General features: G+C 39.9%; 1 protein-coding gene across 2 annotated transcripts in view; it reads right to left on the bottom strand.

The window, feature by feature from the left end:
- Positions 1 to 4897, bottom strand: part of MDFIC (MyoD family inhibitor domain containing) — a 99741-nt gene extending 94844 nt beyond the window's left edge. The window contains exons 1-2 of one of the 2 annotated variants that reach the window (XM_027102137.1): positions 4440 to 4897; positions 3986 to 4174 (exon numbers count right to left, since the gene is read on the bottom strand). In XM_027102137.1, the coding sequence (XP_026957938.1) occupies positions 3986 to 4070 (85 nt within the window). In that variant the 5' untranslated portion in view covers positions 4071 to 4174; positions 4440 to 4897. The remainder of the gene's footprint in view (positions 1 to 3985; positions 4175 to 4439) is intronic. The other variant, XM_027102139.1, reaches the window with a different exon arrangement.
- Between the last annotated feature and the right edge of the window lie 16280 nt (positions 4898 to 21177).

A 21177-nucleotide genomic window follows, 5' to 3' on the forward strand; every position in this document is an offset into this window, starting at 1 on the left:
ATTCTGGGCCAGATAATTCTTTGTTGCGAGGCGCTGCCCTGTCCTGTGCATTGCCAGTTGTTTAGCGTTATCCCTGGCCTCCACCCACTACATCCCCGGAGCAGCCACCCCCACCCCTGTTGCGACCACCAACCATGTCTTGAGAGGTTGCCAAATGTCTCCTGAAAGGCACTATCGTCCCCGATTGAGGACCAGAGATAGAAGCTGCCCAAAGATGACACACTTTGAGAAATGCCACTCTTAATCAAAAGGATAAAACGATATGATAAAAGTTGAAGAATATGGATATTACGAGCATACGTGGTATAATTGAAATAAACAGGCTTCCCATACAGGAAACCTGATTAGCCACTATAAATTCCTGACAAATCAGCTAAGCTTCTAAGTCAAAGCTCTTCTTGTGTAATTTCAACTTGAACATCTTCTCCCTAGCTTCTATTTTAAATTATTTTTAATTAACTTTACTGGCATTTTGCATCCTGCTATGAAAAGTCCGCCTAATAGTCTCAGAGGACTCTCCCAAGAGAGACGAGTGCATTAAATCACACATTATCACATTAAAGAATATTCCAGCACACAGTCCAACAGTCTACATCTTGGCAAATGCAATGGGGGAGGGAGGCGGGCTGCAGGGGCCGGAACAGGCTCAAGCGATTCGCAGTATCCAAAGCTGATTATCTTCAATTCATCCATCCACAGGAAAAAAAAGCTGTATTCATTCTCTACTTCAACCACATTTACCACAAAACACCCTGATTTCTACTGTGTATGAGACCTTGGGCAAGTCACTTAAAGTCTCTGGACATCTCTTCTAGAAAAGTGAGCCAGTTAGACTAAGTTATTTCTAAAGATCCTTCTAGTTACAAGTCACAAATATGGAGCACTTAATCAAAAGGCTCTTTCAACCACATGGATTCTAATAACTTTTGCACAAAAAAGCAAATACCTATCAGGATTGATAACACAATGAATTTTAAGATGCTTGATCCAAAAAAGAAAAAAAAAGAGAATTAGGTGAACCCCCTATACAAGAGCCGTTCTCTCTTAAACAAAAATAAGTTTGGCCCAAACTGTCCTTCACTTATCGAGACACTTATACACGTACTTTGCTTGAGAAGGCAAATCAAGTCAATCTTTCAGAAGTTCGTCATAAACAGGGAAATGGTTTTAAATCACAGGTTTACTTCCTATTTTCTATAATAGAGATCACAAATCAGCTGTATACAGGCCATTTCCAGCCTGCAGGTGTGGTTGTTTTGTTTGGCCTGGATAAAAACTGAATTTAATTAGTTGCCAACTTTTAAAAAGGGCGCAATGATACATAAAACTCCCTATTTCCAGTATCTCTTGAAATACCGGAAGATATTAACCCAAATGGCAACAATGAGTTGGACCTGAGAAGTACCGTCTCCTGGGCCTGCGCTCTACAGTAGTCCCCAGTCCCCACTGCTCCCTACCTTCCCACACCCATTCTGGTTCCCTCTGAGAGCCTGGGGCATATGAGCTTAAGTCCTTGATCTGTAACAATTTTCAGAATGCACAAATAAGATTTTTCATGCTTTCAGAGCAATAGAATTGTGCTTGCAGAATCACAGCCAAAGGGGAGAAGCTCTGAAGAGAGAGAGCTATGCTCTCAATACGAAAAACTTCCACAACTATGAATGCTGATACGGAGAAGGCACTACACTGTAGGTGTCTAACTAACCATCTGAAAGAATGTAGAAAGAAATTCTAGATTTGATGGGGAGTTCAGACTAGAGACCCCCTAAAATTACTTTCATCTTGAATTTTCTATGCCTTTGGTTAGTAGTACAGATAGTGCATCACAACACAGTAATATCTGTATAGATTATATCGTGTGTCTTTATGTGATATAATATGTATATATATGCACATACATATTAATACACATATATATTGTACTTTGTTCGCAGGGGAAGACTTGATCTTATCCTCCCCCTTCATGAAAAGACATTTTCTGTTAACTTTCATAGAACATTCCATTTTCCTCACTGATTTTAATATATAAAATTGTAAAATTAGGTTTCTATTAACTAAGCAGCCTTATCTTACCAGAGTACTATTCAACTATTATTCTGAAAAGGTGATCAATAACCCAAGGACAGAAGGATGAGGATGAAAGAACTCGAGCAAGAGCTTAAGAGAAGAGTGGCTCGCGGGCAAAGGTTCTTCACTAACGTCTTTACCAATAAAGCCACCCTAACCATGGCGGCTACGTCTTGAAGCTTTCTCCCTACCCACTTGCTCCAAAACTTTTTTTTCTTTCAGCTTATGAAATCTGCTTGTTTGAGACACAATCTTTTAACAAGATTCTGAGGATTTTCTTTTTTAAAAACTCAACTTTATATTACATTTACAATTAAATTGATGCCTACTTAGAGGATGTGGTGAGTCAAAGTTAAACTACTAAAAAAAAAAAATGTTGCTGAGGGTAAGTCAATTTTCAGGTAAAACATAACCCGAGAGTTTCCACACTGATAATGTGTTGTATGCCGTCCACATTCTCCTTCAGACCATTCTAGATGCTGGCTTCTTAAAGTCAGATCATGTGATACCTTACAGCATTACATCTGTACAGTGTATTATCACTGCAACTTCTACTGACTTAAAAAACGTGTATTATTAAAGTTGGACATTGTAGATATCACTAGTTCTAAATCAATTGTTTTTCTAGTGTGTTTGAGGTTGATTTTTGACATAAGCATTTGTTAACAACAGTGATGAACACCTCAAGTGTGAACCTAGACATCCCATCAAGGAGTTGATATGACTACTGAGGGCATGCCTAATGACAAGAAAATGATCGCCTTGGCAATACAGTGTGAGGAACATGGGCTGCTTCTGGGAAAACGTGTTTATCGTTCTAGTTCTGATTTTCTCTGTTTAGAAAAAATGACTCACTGTTTAGGAGCAAAAAAAAAAAACAATGATAAACATAATTCAATTTCACAGCCCTTGAATTCCACATTTTAATTTAGCCATGCATGTTTTCTGCTCTTACCTATTGTGGGTTCGACACTCACTTCTCCTTTTCCACTTTTTACTGCCTTAACAAAAAGAATCCCAAAAAGCTCATTACGTTATTGCTAAAGGGGGTGGGGGCGGGGGGCATGGATCAGATAGGCTTAAAATCAAGAGAAAAAGTAAAATAGGTTTTGGAGCCCTGGAAAATTATTTCGTTTGTATCAGTGTCAGAACTCTTTAAATCAGAACCACCCTAAGAGGAAAATACATCAGGAGATTAAGATCCTTGTTCTCTGTCACCAATGAAAACCTGAAGTATGTTACCTTCAAGAGAAAAAAGATACTGTTTGACTTGTTAATAAGCTTATTGTGGAATTTTCCCAGAAACATAAGTATTTTCTTTACAGGCTGAATGTGTTTACGCTTTGGAGGAACACAAAGAGCTAATTCATTCTTGAAAAGCATTTCTTTTGAAGCCTGTGTATTTCAAAACAAAAATAGTTACTGAAAACGTATGCATGAGCCATCCCAAAGCAATTGGTCACAGAAACCTGGATTATCAGAGTTGCAGACGAGCCCACAAGAAACAGGAAGATGAAGGGAGAGTGCAGGCTTGTTCAGAACGCAGTGGCAGTCCTTGATCTGATGAACGCACAGAACTGAAGAGAAGTAGTGGGGAAGCGCTTCAGAGCCCACACTGACGGGTCTTAGGCCCTGAAATGCATATGCTTAAGAAAGAAGCGATCCTGTTTCTCCGCAGCCAAAGGAAGGGGGGAGCGGAGGGACCAACGGATCCCGCCCTCTTATCCGGTTGTTGATCTAGCGCTGCAGTGCTGGAGAACTTGCTTGAGTAATGCTAACTATGCAAAAGTTCACAAGGAGGAGGTTGTCTCGGTCCTCGCACCAATTCCCCCCACACAGACCCCAAGCAGTAAATGTGCGAACACATTTTAAAATGCAACAATGACAAAGGAGCTTGCAACTTGCAAGCGACACTCACCCTGGGCCGCGTCGCCCAGCCGGCCACCACCCGCCTCGGCCCCGAGCTGGGGCCCGGGAGCGGGGTCTTCACCCGCCCCGGACATGGGCCGCTTCACGGAACCCTCGCCGCGCCTCCGCCTAGCTCGCCGCCCTGCGGGGCGGACACACTAAGGGCTCGGAGATGTTGGGTGCAGGCAACTGACCGCTTCTGGCGGGGATTAAAAAAAAAAGTGTTTTGAGAGAAGAGCACACCACCCCTGCAGGACATTCCCTCCCCCTCTGCTTCCCTTCCCCAAACCCCACCCCAGGGAAGTTTTGACTTGAAACCCGGGAGGAAAACTGTTACCCAGCAAGTTGACAGCAGTGAGTCCTAGGGGGTCGAAGGGGGGCGGGGGTACCCAAGGGGGAGAGGCTGGGAGATCGGATTTGGGATCAGAACCCATCCTCCTCCCGCCCGGGGGACCGCCACCTACCTCGGCATCCCCCACAACTCACTCAAAGCCCCTTCCTCCTCCTCCTCTTCCGCCTCGGAAAGTTAGCGAGGCTCCAGCAGGGGCCGTGGGTCGCGCTGGCCCGACGGCGGCCACCCCTGGGTGTCCCTCCCCTCCTCCCTCCCGCTCAGCGCACACCGCAGTGGCGGCAACGGCGGCAGCAGCCGCTCCTCTGCTCGGCGCTCTCCGCCTCCTCTTTCCAGCTAGCTCAGCCCCGCTGGCTCCCCTCCGAGCGGGGCTCTCTCCCCTCTGCCTCTCTTTCCCCCTTACAGCGCGCCTGTACTCCAGAAACACTTCTCCCTCTGTGGCTCCTTTTCAGCATATCCGGGTCGGGGAGGCCTCGAACTCTTGGCTCTCGGCCCCGAGGCTGGGGGCGGCGCGACCCGGGCTCGGCCGCAGGCTCCCTAGCGCCCGGCTCTGTCTGGGTCAGGAGGCCAAAGCCCTACAGGGCTGGCGCTGGGGAAGATGGGGGGCAGGGGGGACGCCGGTGGGGGTGGGGGGGGGAAGGAGGGAGCAGGCTCTTCCCTGGCTGCCCCAGAGTGCCCCCCACCCAGAGAGTCACCGCATTCCCTCTCCCTACTCCTCTTCCCAGCCCTGCCTCAGACCCACTGACATTCGGGGGATGCCCTGAGGAAAGCAGAAGCCTTTAGGGTGAACAATGCAAAACGAAAAAAGTATCAGACTTTCCTGGTGGAATACAGTAAGGGTGGTTTTGAAACCTTGACCCCTAGCTGAGTGTTTAATCTCTGACCCTAAAGTAACCTTTATTCTGTTTTTCAGTTCCTTCTTTCTTTGTATTGGTCAAACAGGATCCTGGATAAGGAAAAACCTTTTGCAGTTGCATGAAGACCCTGGAGGCGTCCGGGCAGGCAAGGGTGACACCCTTGAGGATGCACTGGCCCAGGGCCTCAGGCCCAGTCTATTACAGGAGGAATGCCTCCCCCACAGATGACTTCTGTGGTGAGATAAACTTGTGGTCGGAAGTAAAAAGCTGATCAACTCTCCATTTATAAAGGAGATGTTCCAATTGCAATTTAACCTGATGAGCCAAGAATAACAAGTATAAAATAATTTGTAGATGTGAAGTATTTCTGATAACTTTTGCTCTTTATTTCATTGTGAATGAAATGCAAAATTTGTAGAAAGCTAGAACAAACTCATTCTCTGACTTTCTAGGACAAGAGTAATGACAATAATGTTCTCAAAATTGGAGAAAATGTACATTGGATACATCTTCCTTCTAGGGGTATCAATAATATCCCAGGAATTTCATATCTTCAAAAAACCAACTGGAATTGATTCCAATTGACTGAGAAGTCCTATTTCTTACCTTTAAAGAATTGGTGCAACCAAATTTACTTTCAATTAAACCTGAAAAACACAGCCTTTGAAGTTTCTGCTGACAGTTATTCAGACCATATTCTGCCCCAAAAGACGAATGACATTTTGCCCAACGACCTGTGACTAACAAATGCCTTTTTTTTTTTTTTTTTAATTTAGAGATTTCAGGAATGGTATGTATAAAAGTGCCTTAACTCTCTGAAAACTTGTCTGGGGGCCTGGACTATTTGGAATCTGCTTGATGAAAACAGATCAATTCTGATCTGCATTACATTAGAGAGCAAACATTTGAGGAAGCTTCACGCCTAGATACTATTTTATCCCTATTTTATATATTGCCTTGCCTTTTTAAAAAATGTACCCTCACTAAGATGTTAAACTACACGAATATTTAAGAAATTACAGCACTCTTCTAGAAAGTCATAGTCAGCGGTAAATATTTGTTAATTAAATTTCACACAGTACTTAATGTTGCACACATGGTAGGTGATTCAATAAATACTCCTTGAATTAAATTTAAATATCTTACTCTTTAACAGTGAAGAAATAAGATTCAAATAAAAATATTAGGAACAGGGGTGGGATAGGGAGGGTGGGAGGGAGGGAGACGCAAGAGGGAAGAGATATGGGAACATATGTATATGTATAACTGATTCACTTTGTTATAAAGCAGAAACTAATACCCATTGTAAAGCAATTATACCCCAATAAAGATGTTAAAAATATATATATTAGGAACAAATGAGAGGCTGTGTGGTAGAATCACCAAGACACTCAAATGCTATATCTTGCTCAGCAAAACTCTGAGCAAGTTAGTCAATCTCTCTATGCCTTGGTTGCTTCATAAGTGAGAATGATAAAAGAAACTCTTCACAGGGTCCCATAAGGACTAAATAAGATAATTTTCAGAAGGACATCAGCTATGAGGAAAGGTACTCAAAACTGTTAACTATTATTATTATTCAGCAGAAGCATTTTGATGGGTAGTGTTGAACATGGCATAATGACTATATCACAAGGGCCACATCAAAATACCAGGTAACCATGCCTGGTATACGTGTGCAGTCTATGCTTTACACAAATTATCTCAAAGACTTCTGACATCAGCCCTACCAGTACCTTGCCAGGATTACACTGCTAGGATTTATAGCTCAAGTCTGTCTGACTGAAAGCCTATCTTGTGTCTTTAGGTAAACTCAGGTCTTCCTTCTAGGAGCACCTAGAAGTCCATAAGCTTAGTATTTGATAAACCAGCAATTAAGTGTGGGCTCCTAAGTGTTCCCCAGGCTGTCCATTTACCCCATCCTTTGCTGTATTTCTGTCTTTCTGACTCATCGCTTAGCCTGGTTCCTGAAGTGCACTCCAGTGACCTCATCCTCTCATTCTTTTTATTCAACAAATATGTATGGAATTGGGAGGCACTGTCATGGGGGCTGGGGATGCAGCAGTGAAGATGATCAACATGGCCACTGCCTTCATGGAACTCAGTCTAGAAGGAGATATGGACACACAACCACTTAACAACAGTCGCTGAACGGGATGGCAGGGAAAGTTCTGGAATGCCATGGTAATTCTTTTTTGCAGGGACATACAGTCTGGTCTAGGAATCAGGGAAAAGTTTCTGGAAAAAGTTATGTCTCTCCTGGAAGCAGAAGAAGAAACTGATAAGAGAAAAGACTGGTCTAGGCAGTGTGGGTGGAAGTGCAGAGGTTTGAGGGCAGCCTAGCATCAATGAAGAACTGAAAGAAGTCCAGTATCAGAGGAGAACCCAATGTGAGGGGGAGAGAGATGGAAGCCGGAGAGAAGAGTAGAGGTCTTAGCAACTTTGAACAAGGAGGATATATTTTCCAAATTTCTATTTATAAAAGGAACTCTGGTATAATATGTAAAATGATTTGGAGGCACTGAGATTGGAGCTCGGAAGTCCAATTAGGAGGCAAGGGATGATGATAGAAGTGGGAATGGAGCCAAATAGGCTGAGATAAAGGATAAGGAAGCTAGAGGAATCAAGGATGACTTCCAGTTTTCTGCATCTTGATGAATGGGGGTAATACTACCTACAGAGATGGAAACATTCAGGAGAAGCAGGTTTGGGGAAAAGCTGCTGAGTTAGTCATGTGGATGATGTAGTGTCTGAGAAACCTGTGAAATGGCTCATTGGAACCATGCAGTAGGCTGCTGGAGAGGTGTCTGGAATACAAGCACATAGATGGTATTTACTGGCAAGGAGGTCATGAGTACCCAAGGTGGGCATGCTGTGTAAGAACAGAAGGCCTAAAACACAGCTATGCCCTGAAACTCAATCCAAATGTGTGCTTACTGGCCCCTCTCCGTTTCTCCACACCGTTCTCAATGCGATAATACTTTTATCTGACTAGTTTCGAGAGTCACCATTATTTAGTACTACTACTGCCTGTGCCCCTCCACCAGCCCAGATGCCCCAGGTGTATCACCTGATGGTCCTGATTAAACCGGATTTGATCATGTCCCAAACTCTAGTCATCTTGATAGATGGAAACCTTCCCTGGGGACCAGCCCTCCTTTAGAATTAAATACCCTAGCCCTGGCTCAAAGCCCTCTACCACTGAAATCCCAATGTGCCTTACAACCATTCCTGCCTAGTGATGTACACACTGATGATGATGTAATAATACGTAAACACGTTGTGAAAGAGATCTGACATGAGCTAAGCAAATGAAATGAACTAATTAAAAGGATTTATAAAGCATCTTTGTGGACTACCACATCTTCATCACTCAGTCAACATTCAAACATTTATTGTGCACCTATTATATTCTAGGCCACATGTTAGCTTCTGAGATTTTTTTTTTTTTAGTTTGATTTAATGTCTTGAAAAGCAGCTAAATTACTTTTCAGTTGGGTAGAGGCCTATCTGCCTAGCAAACGTCGAAGTTACTATCTTTGCATAGTTACCTAAGCCAGAGGTCTACAACTGGGGTGTGCTATTGTACATACTTCCCAGGGGGTAGACAAGACAATTCTCTGGAATGTGAGGAGGAAACAGTAGAATGAGTATTTATATTTGTTTTGTTGTCATCATTTGTCATTTCAATTCTCAAGTATGTTTTAAAACTTATACAAAGTATTAGTACAAAAGTATGTATAATTTATAAATAAATATAAATTATGGGTTCACGCTTAAAAGTATTTTACTGCTTACTTGGTTAAAAAATGATTTAAATGCTTTATATCATTTAAGGTACATTCAGTCAATACATTCACCCCGACTGTACCAAGGTTAGTTTTTCTACAAAACATATATACCTACCTCATTTAGGTAGAAGCATGACTTTAGCAATCCCCAAACCCAAGGACATATAAACATACAAACTGAGTCTCTTAGTACCCTCAGGTAACCTCCATAACCTTCACATAATGCTAACACAACTGCCATCGACTTTCTCAAATTCTACTCATTTTTTTTGGTGGACATATACTTTTCAACGAACTTTATTTTCTATTGTTCTACCTCACAGAAGATTTAGGGCACAGGGGCTTTGAGGAAAAGAGATTAGCTCAGGGAGCTATTAGGTCAGAAAAAAGTGACAGCAGAAGAAATGACAGCTGACAGACAGGGAAGATACAGGGAAATAAACACGTCATAACAATGCCTTTGTGAATTCAACTCAGTGAAACGGACTGTTCCTAATGAGGGCCTGAGTCATTAAGGAAGGACTCAGTTATGTTAGTGCTGCATTCTGTTTTTTAAGGAGGCAGGTGAGTATTTTTACATTTAAGGAAAAATGCCACCAAAAAAAAAAAAGTTCACATAAGAAAATGTTGCTACTTGAAAGAATAACTTTCACAGGATTACATTTTTATAGCTGCCAGGGAAATGAGCAATCATGATTCTAGGCCAACTTGCTGTGACTGTATTTCTCCACCTCCTGGTGCCCTGTGTGAAGAGGAGAGGTCAAGTGGACAGATTTCTGGAATTCCATCCTTACTTCAAATAGAGCACTTTGTTCTTTTTCTCCATAATGCATAGGTCCTTCCCTTAAATTTAACTGAGAAAACTGGTTCTTCCACTTTTTGAACATTTGAAAACTGCCGAAAGGCCCAACTCCTTCATTCAACATATAAAGAAATATAAAGACATAAAGTTCATTCATTAGGTTCAACAAACATACACTTAGAATCTACTGTATGCCAAACCATATGCTGGGCATCAGAAGTTCAAAGATAGAGGAAAACTGGCAGCTCAGAGTGTGTGAGGGAAGAGATGGGCAGAGAGCAGAGTGCGAGAGGGCCATTCACGTCAATAATGAGTGTACAGCAGGAACTTGAAGGCAGCAGCACCTAACTGCTCGAGCGTGGGCGGGGAGAGCCAGGGGATGTTTCAGAAAGAAGAAGATACCAAGCTGAGTACTGCTGATGAGTAAAAGTTTGCCTGTCAAAATGCTTAGGGAATTCCAGACTGAAGAGATACTGCCTACAAAGCACAGAAGTGTGAAAGCCCCAGAGAAGTTAAATGACTCGGCAAAGGTCCTTTTGTAGGTTTGCTATAGAGCTAAGTTTCTAAACATCCAGGCTTCTTGCTCTGATGGATTATCTGGATAAGCCACATAAATGAGTCCATCACTTCTAAGTGATGGTGAAGCTAGGGCATATCTGATCTTCCATTCAGGAGTTCCAACGATCTTCTGTTGTAAATGTGTGACCAAAGAATGCAGCATAGAATCTGCTGTTGCTGAATTAGCTTGACTTGTCCTTCCTACCAAGCTCTCAGTTAGTGTCCCTTTCGGTTGTCTGACTCCTCTGGCCTGGGGCACTGGCCTTCAGGTATTTCCTTGCTGTCACTGTACTTTCCTGCTTGTGTTTTGAAGGAATGGAGGGAGAGGTTAAGGCAGACAGTGGCACATGTCAGAGAACAAGTGGAGTGAAGGTAGAAATGGAAATGTGCTTCTATCATATGCAGCCAACAAGAAGGTACGTAGGCAGTGAACCTGGATATATAAGGTATTGTGGAAAAGGAGTAAGTACAAGAGGTCTTTGAAAATGATGACTGATGTGCTAAACTCACAATTGGAAATACTTTTAGCATGATGATCCAGACAAAGATATTTGAAATAATGTAGAAGATGAGGATTCTTTTGTCACCATGGTCCCTAAACTCGTTTATAGTCTCAGGTAAAGAGAGGAACTTTCAACTCTGGGATTTAAACCAATGCCTCTATTTCTCCAAATTTTCTGTTAAGAGATAGGTGCTAAATAAAAAATGCAGGATTACAGATTGATTGTATTGTTCATTCAATCCTGAGACCTATAATCTACTCTGGGAAAAAGGCAAAGCTTTCTCGAATATTCTCCCACCTCCCATTATTCTCCTCTCTCCTACTTTGAACAGTCTCTCCTCCCCAGGCACCTGGATCCCCATTCTATTCTCTTGCTGACCCAGGTTTCCGACCTTAAACACAAAGATATTCTAGGAGCAACAAACCTGTTCCCATGTTCATAGTCCCCCTAAAATGTATCCAGGCCCAGAAAGGGACCTAGGTTATTTGCTGCCACGTTGTTTTGGTGGCAGGGAAGTGGAGTCAACCTGGGCCGCCATCCCTGGGGGAGCAAGCAGTTGATGGCGTGGTTGCAGAGCATGTGCATTGTGTAGCTACTAGAAGAAACAGATTATACGCCCATGTCAGCCACAGAATGGATCTTTAAACATTGTACTTAGTGAAAGGAGTAAGGAACAATGTGATTTTAGCGCAGCACCAATTAATAATTAAAATTATATACACACAAAACAACAGAGCACAGTTTATAAGAACACACACAAGAGAAAGGACTTACATACACATCTTAGAATGGTAATGGGAGGAAGGAAAAGAGCGAAGAATAGGAATCAGGGGATATGGGGATATAAGTATACGTATAGCTGATTCACTTTGTTGTACAGCAGGAAATAACACCATGTAAAGCAATTATACTCCAATAAATATGTTTAAAAAAAAAGAATAGGAATCAGAGAGAACATATAGAGGCAGATAAGCATACATACAAGAAAAGGGACTTGGACAGACCATGATAATGTGCCTGTACCAAGGGGCTGATAAACTCAATTCTTTGCTCTAGAGGTCCAAAACCATGACACCCATTACTGCCAATAATAAATAAATAATAAAGTAATAATAATCTACCAAACAAAAATTCAAGCAAGTCTTATTACCAGGCAATGCAATAAAATGACAAGAAATGAAGATGTTATAGGATATGTATTGAAAGAGGCGTATCTTACATATATCTCTAAAATCACTACAGAGGTGATTACCTAATTTATCTGTGTTAAAGATAACACAGCAACACCAGAACACTTTGGTTACTACAGCCCATCTATACAAAGCCGTATTTTCTTACTCACTCTCATATAGACTGTTGTAGTCTGCTGGTGTTGGCCCCTAAAAAGATATGCCCACATCCTAATCCCCAGAACCTGTGAATGTTACATTACTTGGTTAACTTGGTTAAAGGGCCTTTGCAGATATAATTATTTTGAAATGAAGAGATCATTCTGGATCATCCAGGTAGGCCCTCATGTCAACAGCAGGTGTGATGGTTAATTTTAGGTGTCAACTTGACTAAGTCAGGGAATGCCCACATAGATGGTTAAATATTACTTCTGGGTGTGTCTATGAGGGTGTTTCTGGAAGAGATAAGCATTTGAATTAGTGGACTGATTCAAGCAGATGAGCCTCCCCAATGTGGATGGACATGATCCAAAACTTTCAAGGCCTGAAAAGGACAAAAAGGTAGAGGAAGATGGGATTCACGCTCTGCCTGACTGTTTGAGCTCGAATATCAATCTTCTGTCACCTTTGGCACTCTTAGTTCTCAAGATTTCAGTCTCAAACTAGAATCTGTGCTCGTGGCTCTCTGGCTCTCAACCTTCAAACTACTCCACGTGCTTTCCTGGGTCTCCAGCATGCAGATGGCAGGTCCCGGGACTTCTCAGCCTCTATTTGATACTTTACTATAAGTCATATATATCTCCTATTGGTTCTGTTTTTCTGGAGAATCCTAATACAGCAAGTGCCCTTATAACAGACACACAGACAAGAGAAGGCACTATGAAGATGGATGCAGGGATTGGAGTTAGGCGGCCACAAGCTAAGGAAGGTGGTAATTATCAGATACCAAAAGAGTCATGGCTCAGATCCTCGCCCTGAGCCTCCAGAAGAAATACAGCCCTGTAAACACCTTGATTTCAGACTTCTGAAACTGTGAGAATACATTTTTGTTGTTTTAAGTCACCAAGTTTGGGGTAATTTGTTACAGTAGCCACAGAAAATTAATACAACTGTCTTTAGAAAAAGTGAAATTGAAGCTCTTTAGGCCCAGTGAACTATTAATTATTTGATGTTTGCTATTCGCTCACTATCAAAGGGAAAAGCAATCTACTCTGAATCCCTGAAGGGACTCAACTCTTTTATCAAAAGCCCTTTCCAGGTTGACATAGGTCCAATACCTCCAGAGGTATAGCCCATCTCTTATACTTAATTATAATGACTATCATATACCAAGTCCTTTAAAATTTACACATCCTTTACCATGCATCCTCAATTTTATCTTAGGGATAACCCTTTCTGATATGTATTAAATGTACAATATTATAATCCCCATTCTATAAAAATAAGGAAACAACGTTTGAGAGAGTTTCAACGGAGAACAATTAAGTAGTAAGTTGAAAAGCTCAGACTGTAACTGAAATCTTCATGTAATTATTCATCAGATATTTATTGAATATAAGCTCTACCCCAGGTCTCCAGTTAGGTCCTGGCAGCATTTTTTTTTTAAAATCAACTACAAGATGTCAAATACTCTGCTAAACACTGCAATAAAATGAAAAGTGAAACACGTGTCCTGGTCTTCACAAAGTTTTAGTCTTAGGACAGGTAGACGTTAGTCAAAAAATCACACGTATAAGTATCTAAGTACAAATAGTCGTTAGTAAAGTACAATGGCATGCTGTGAGTGTGTGTAAGAGGGGCATAGATTTAGAGATAAAGTCTCTGCTCTAAAAGAACTTAAAAGTAGAGTAAGGGAAAGGATCAAGTAAAGAGAAGAATAAAATATAATGAGATTCATACTTTGAAGTAGGAATTGGGCCCTATGATGGGTCACAAGAGGCAGCAACAAACCCAATCCTAAGAGAGAGGAGTCTGAAGAATGAAATGGGTTTGGAGAAGAGCCTGGATGAGCAGGACTTAACCATAGATAGGAAGGTGAGGAGGAAAGAGAAAGGAAGTAGCAAGTGCAAAGTTACAGGAGAAGGTGAAGTGGGCATTCAGAGAACTCCAAACCTTATACCTGTTCTACCGCATTTCTTACAACATGTATGCCTATATCAAATTAGGATCTCAGTTATATATTCCAGAAGTTTTTAATTCTTCTCAGAATTCTATTAGAGGGATTTCTAGACTAAGCTTTCTCCTCTCTAACAATGAGACTGTTTATTAAATTTCCCCCAGGTGATCAAACAAAAACCCATTTGAAGTATGCTGAAGATGCTATTGGCTATGTGGTGCTGGCAAAAATTCACATGACATGTACAGCACCGGGAACTCTACTCAATGCTCTGTAATGGTTCACATGGGAAAAGAATCTAAAAAAGAGTGGATGTATGTATATATATAACGGGTTCACTTTGCTGTACACCTGAAACTTACACAACATTGTAAATCAACTATACCTCAATAAAAATTTTAAAAGAAATCCACCTGACAACCACAAAAAAAAAAAAAAAAAAAGAAGAGTATGCTTAGAAGGCTCACTTGTATTTACACCATAAACTGCACCACCAATACTACCAATAGTAGAATAATCTTGCCCTACAGTGTTGCTGGAATATGACATTGGCTGGAGTCCTTCGGAGTCTTCGGCAAGACAGAGGGTGCTAGCAAGATAGAAGACATGGTCTTTTGTCACCTAGTTCTATTGATTAAAAGCAAGTTACTAGGTCCAGCCCACACTAAATGGAAGTTGATTACATGAGGGAGTGAATACCAAGAGATAGAGCTCATTGTGAACCATGTCAAAAGCTTCCTACCACAGTGTGTTTAGGCATAATAACATTTCTCTAGTGTTTTCCCTATGCACATATTCAAAGACTCTAAAGCACTATAGTTAGAAAATACAATGCCAAGTATCTATTTCCCAAACCTGTATTTTATTTCACAACCTTCCTGAAGTATAATTGTGTGTGTGTGTATGTGTGTGTTCTAAGAAATCTTTGCCTGTACTGAGGTTACAGATTTTCTGTTTTACCTTATGTCAATTTTGGTAATTTGTATTTATGGTAGTTAATTTTGTTGGCAAAAAGTCATACTTAACATTCTTTTGTTATCCTTTTAATATCTGTAGGAGATGCCATGACCATCCATTACTCAGTCTTGATCTGTGTCTCCATCCCTCCTCACCTCCCCTTTATTTCCTTGATATACTATCTAGTAGATGACCAATTTTGTTGATTGTGTCAAAGAACCAGCTTTTGGCTTTTAGATTTTCCCTATTGCTTGTTTGTTTCATTGAATTCTACTCTTATCTTTTTCTTTTTTCTATACGTGTTATATGCTGGATATTGTGAGTGTTATGTTGTGGAGACTAGATACCTTTATATTCCTTTAAAGAGTGTTGTTATTTTTGTCTTGGCAGGTAATTAACTTGATTTGATTTTCAAACTGAAAACTCTGCTTCATCTATGGCATCTCAAATTTCAGTTTAATTTTTGGTCCTTATGTATTCTTCAGGGACTGGGGCAGAATTTATGCATAGAACCTGAGATTGCCCTTCTCTGGCTATTTTCAGGGCTACTTGTGATTTTCATATGGCAGTGGCCACCTTGAGCTGTCTCCTGATTCCTTAGACCAAAAATACCATGGGTTTTCTATTGGAGATTCAACTTTTTGCCCTTAATCCAAAGCTTGCAGAACCCAGAAACTCAAACCATGCCATTTCTTTCATTCAAGTTTTGACTCCCCCCTAAAATTTCTTAGCTTTTGTCCTTTGCCTTTATCCATAGCCTTCAGGTAGTTGGTTTTTTTTTTTTTGTATTTTCTCCAAAACTGATAGCTCTACTCTGTGGGAGGATCAGCTTCCCAGGAGTTTATTCCCCCATAAGGGTAGCAAAACCACCAAACCTATACTTTGATCAATGGAACACAGGTGCAAATATCTTCTAAGCATTTAATCTTATTAAAATGTGAGTTGTATTGTCCAATCTAAATCATTTTCTTTGTTTATGGATGAGCTAATGTTTTGTAAAAAAAAAAAAATATCAACATCACATTGTGTAGAATCAGTGGACTCATAAAGGCTTGCTAAGTTTGTGGTACACATTTAATATGTATTGAGACTTTACTGTAATGTGTCTTTTTTTGTTTCTTCAGTATTTTCAGTGAATGAGTATTAATACAACCATATATTCCGCCTTTTGGACCCTTACTATAGGACCCTTTTGAACTTATACATGTGTCTATTTTTCTTCATACATATTCAGAGCATATCTTATAACATTTCCTTGGGAACCATTATCCGTGTACACTGTGAATGCATATTAACAGTAGAATATATTTGTACAATATGAATTTATCATATTGAATGCATAGCAAATTTTTAAAAATAGTTATAATATTCAAAGCTACTGACTTACTTAAATACAATACTTGCTATTCTACCATTCCTTAAATGTTATTTCTAAGTTTTATAGCAGAAAATAATAGAAAATGTAGGTTTTCAAAGGACTACCTAACCAAATCAAAAAGTTTTAAACAAAATTCTTTCTGATATCATCAACAGAACACAGTCTATATAGGTCAAAGAATTAGCAATTATAGTTATAATGAACATATTTTCATTGTGCCCATTGCTTAGCTCTTTTCCTCTTCTTTTTTTTTTTTTTTGCAGTACACGGGCCTTTCACTGTTGTGGCCTCTCCCGTTGCGGAGCATAGGCTCCGGACGCACAGGCTCAGCGGCCATGGCTCACGGGCCTAGCTGCTCTGCGGCATGTGGGATCTTCCCGGACCGGGGCACGAACACATATCCCCTGCATCGGCAGGTGGACTCTCAACCACTGCGCCACCAGGGAAGCCCACTTAGCTCTTATTTTTAAAGGCCTGTAATAGATGCAAAATTTGAATAAACTACTGAAATTCCCCCAACTCTGCAAGATGTAAATAAAATTAAACTTACAGCCTTTTAACAAATCATATGGTATGATAATTTCTGGATTCTTTTAGTTGATGAAAAACTACCTAGCCTCATAATATAAACCCAATATGTCATTTACTTTCCTGATGAATCTTTGAAGGTCAGCTAGTCACCAAGTAAATAAAAGCAATATGATCTGTGAGTTTTTGTGTGATTTTAAATACCTTGGATAGTGTTGCAGGGCCATAAGCTAAATGACTTTATGTAGCTGAGAAATTCAAGAGCTCTCTAGAAAAGAATATTTTAGGTCCCATTAGAAAGATGGAATCAATTTTCACAATAGCACAAAATGAAGGAGAGAGACCTCTCCACTCAGGAAGTGTGTTAATAAGAGCATGAATTCTAAGACATCTTGTCAGGAGACTCCAATTATGTACAGTGTGCCAAAGTAACTTCATAATCTAAATAATGTTGCTTCAGCCAGTAATCAACATGTTCAGTAATATGCACTCATGTAATTAACATCAAAGGCCTAAATAGCAAACGCCTAATTCTTTAACACTTTATCAACTGCAAAATAAAAGTGTCATGTCATTCAAAAAGAAGGCATTCTCTTAAATGCAAAACTTTACATTTATAGAGAATTAGCTTTTTCTTCAACATGGTGATCAGATGAGTATAAAAATTATTAAAATTATAAAAAGTATCTGTGGGGCTTCCCTGGTGGCGCAGTGGTTGAGAGTCTGCCTGCCGATGCAGGGGACACGGGTTCGTGCCCCGGTCCAGGAAGATCCCACACGCCGCAGAGCAGCTAGGCCCGTGAGCCATGGCCACTGAGCCTGCGCGTCCAGAGCCTGCGCTCTGCAATGGGAGAGGCCACAACAGTGAGAGGCCTGCGTACCGCAAAAAAAAAAAAAAAGAAAAAAAAAGCATCTGTGGAAATAAATAGTGAAAATATTTAGAGAGTGGTGCCCACTCTCACCATGTTTATTCAACATTAATATTAGAACTCCTAGCCAGAGCAATTAGGCAAGAAAGAAATAAAAGGCACTCAAGTTAGAAAGGAAGAAGTCAAAATGTCACTACTTGCAGATGACGTGATAGTATATATAGAAAACGCTAAAGACTATCAAAAAATGTTAGAATAAATCAATGAATTTGGTAAAATTCAACTTTGGTAAAGTTGCAGGATACAAATTCCACATACAAATATCCATTGTGTGTCTATTCACTAATAATGACCAGAAAGAGATATTAAGAAAAAAATCCCATTTATAATTACATCAAAAATAATAAAATACCTAGGAATAAGTTTAAGAGGTGAAACACCTATACACTGAAAACTATAAGACACTGATAAGGCATTGAAACACAAAAATTTATTCCATGCTCATGGATTGAAAGAATTGATATTGTAAAACATCCATACTACCCAAAGTAATCTACAGATTCAAGGCGATCCCTATCAAAATGCCAATAGTATTTTTCACAGAAATAGAACAATCGTAAAATTTGTATGGAATCACAAAAGACCCAAAATAGCCAATACAATCTTGAGAAAGAACAAAGGTGGAGGCATCAAGCTTTCTGATTTCAAATGATATTACAAAGCTATAGTAATCAAAACAGGATGACATTGGTATAAACATACTCATATATCAAAGGAACAGAAGACAGAGCCCAGAAATAACCCATGCATATGTAGTCAATCAATTAACAATAACAGAACCAAGAATATACAATGGAGAAAGGACAGTCTCTTCATAAATACTGCTGGGAAAACTGGACAGCCAAATGCAAAAGAATGAAAATGGACCACTATCTTACACCATACACAAAAATCAACTCAACATGGATAAAGAATATGTGGTATGCACACGGAATACTACTCATCCATAAAAAAGAATAAAATAATGCCATTTGCAGCAACACAGATGGACTTAGAGATTATCATACTAAGTGAAGCAAGTCAGATAGAGAAAGACAAATATCATATCATGTCACTTATATGTGAAATCTAAAATATGAAATGAACAAATGAGCAAATGAACTTATTTACAAAACAGAAACAGACTCGCAGACATCAAAAACAAGTTTATGGTTACCAAAGGGGAAAGGAGGTGGTGGAGGGATAAATTAGGAGGTTGGGATTAACAGATACACACTACTATGTATAAGATAGATAACCAACAATGTCCTACCATATAGTACAGGGAACTATATTCAATATCCTGTAATAAACTATAATCGAAAAAATATGAAAAATTCAAAGAAAATATTTGCAAATCATATATCTGACAAGGAGTTAATATCCAAAATATATATAGAAAACATGTAACTCAATAGCAAAAAAAAAAAAAATCTGATCTTAAAATTAGGCAGAGGACCTAAATAGACATTTTTCAAAAGAAGACATACAGAAGGCCACCCCTTCCATGAAAAGATGCTCAACATCACTAATCATCAGGGAAATGCAAATCAAAACCTCAATGAGATACCACTTCACACCTGTCAGAATGGAATGGCTATTATCAAAAGGATAAGAAATAGCAAATGATGATGAGGATGCGGAGAAAAGGGAACACTTGTGCACTGTTGGTGGGAATGTGAATTGGTGCAGCCACTATGGAGAACAATCTGGAGCTTCCTCAAAAAGTTAAAAATAGAACTACCAGGGCTTCCCTGGTGGCGCAGTGGTTGAGAGTCCACCTGCCGATGCAGGGGACACAGGTTCGTGCCCCGGTCCGGGAGGATCCCACGTGCCGCGGAGCGGCTGGGCCCGTGAGCCATGGCCGCTGAGCCTGCGCGTCCGGAGCCTGTGCTCCGCAACGGGAGAGGCCACCACAGTGAGAGGCCCGCGTACTGCAAAAAAAAAAAAAAAAAAAAAAATAGAACTACCATATGATCTAGCAGTTCCACTTCTGGATATGTATCCAAAGAAAATGAAAACAAACTGGAAAATACATGTGCACCCCCATGTTCATTGCAGCATTAGTTACAATAGCCAAGATAGGCAACAGTTTAAGTGTCCATCAATGAATGAATTTATAAAAGAGTTGCCACTCACACACACATAGGAATATTATTTGGCCACAAAAGAGGAAATCCTGCCGTTAGTGACACCATGAATGGACCCTGAGGGCATTATGCTAAGTGAAATAAGTCAGACAGTGAAAAACAAACACCATATAATCTCAACTGTATATAGAAATGTAAAAAAACAAACAACAAAAAAACTGAACTCATAGATACAGGGAACAGATTGGTGGTTGCTAGATCCAGGAAGTAAGGAGCGGGCAAAATGTGTGGTGGTCAAAAGGTACAAACTTCCAATTATAAAATAATCATGGGATGTAATATCAGCATGGTGACTATAGTTAACAACACTGTATTGCATATTGGAAATTTGCTTAGAGAATAGCTCTTAAAGTTCTAATTACAAGAAAAAATATTTGTAACTATGTACGGTGACAGATGTGAACTACACTTATTATGGTGACTATTTCACAATATGTATAAATATAGAATTATTACGTTGTACACCTGAAACTAATATGTTATATGTTAATTATACTTCAATTTACAAAAACAGAAAATAGGGACATATATAGAGTGAAATCAGAAATCTGTTTATAATACATTTTAATACATTGCCTATTATTATGGAAGCATGGTGACATACTCTTCTTTTATCCAAAATAGAGCTTATTCTGTCTTCTATAAGCTACTTGATTCTGCTGGTTTAGATTTAGAATTCTTTGTTCAAGTAAAATCCTCCCATACACCATGTGCAAAATAGATAAGAATCAACGAATAGTTCACTTTAAAAATTTTTATTGACTCGTGGAAACCTGTTTTTACCTAATCCTTGATATGCTTTCATGGAGCTACAGGTTTTTAAGAATCAGTTTGAGAAACAGTACAAGAACCCCTCAGAGGTCAGTGGCTATGTCTACCTTAGAGCTCCAGGTTCCTATAACTTGAAGGTGCCTGGCCCATAGTAGGCACTCTGAATATTTCTGAATGAATGAATGAATGAAATAGATACTTTAAAATGTTGTTCCTTTCGGTAAGCTCATCTAGTGTCATGTGGACAAAGCCTTATGTATCCAATTGTGTTAGAATTGCTATGACAGTAAGATGTATGTGGCATAAATGGTAAAATATATCACATGGTATTTTTCAGAAACATAGTTTAAAACAAAGATCCCCAG

Source organism: Aethalodelphis obliquidens, unplaced genomic scaffold (genome assembly GCF_003676395.1).
Source record: "Aethalodelphis obliquidens isolate GAN/ISIS:26980383/991018 unplaced genomic scaffold, ASM367639v1 scaffold5, whole genome shotgun sequence".
NCBI classification, from domain to species: domain Eukaryota; kingdom Metazoa; phylum Chordata; class Mammalia; order Artiodactyla; family Delphinidae; genus Aethalodelphis; species Aethalodelphis obliquidens.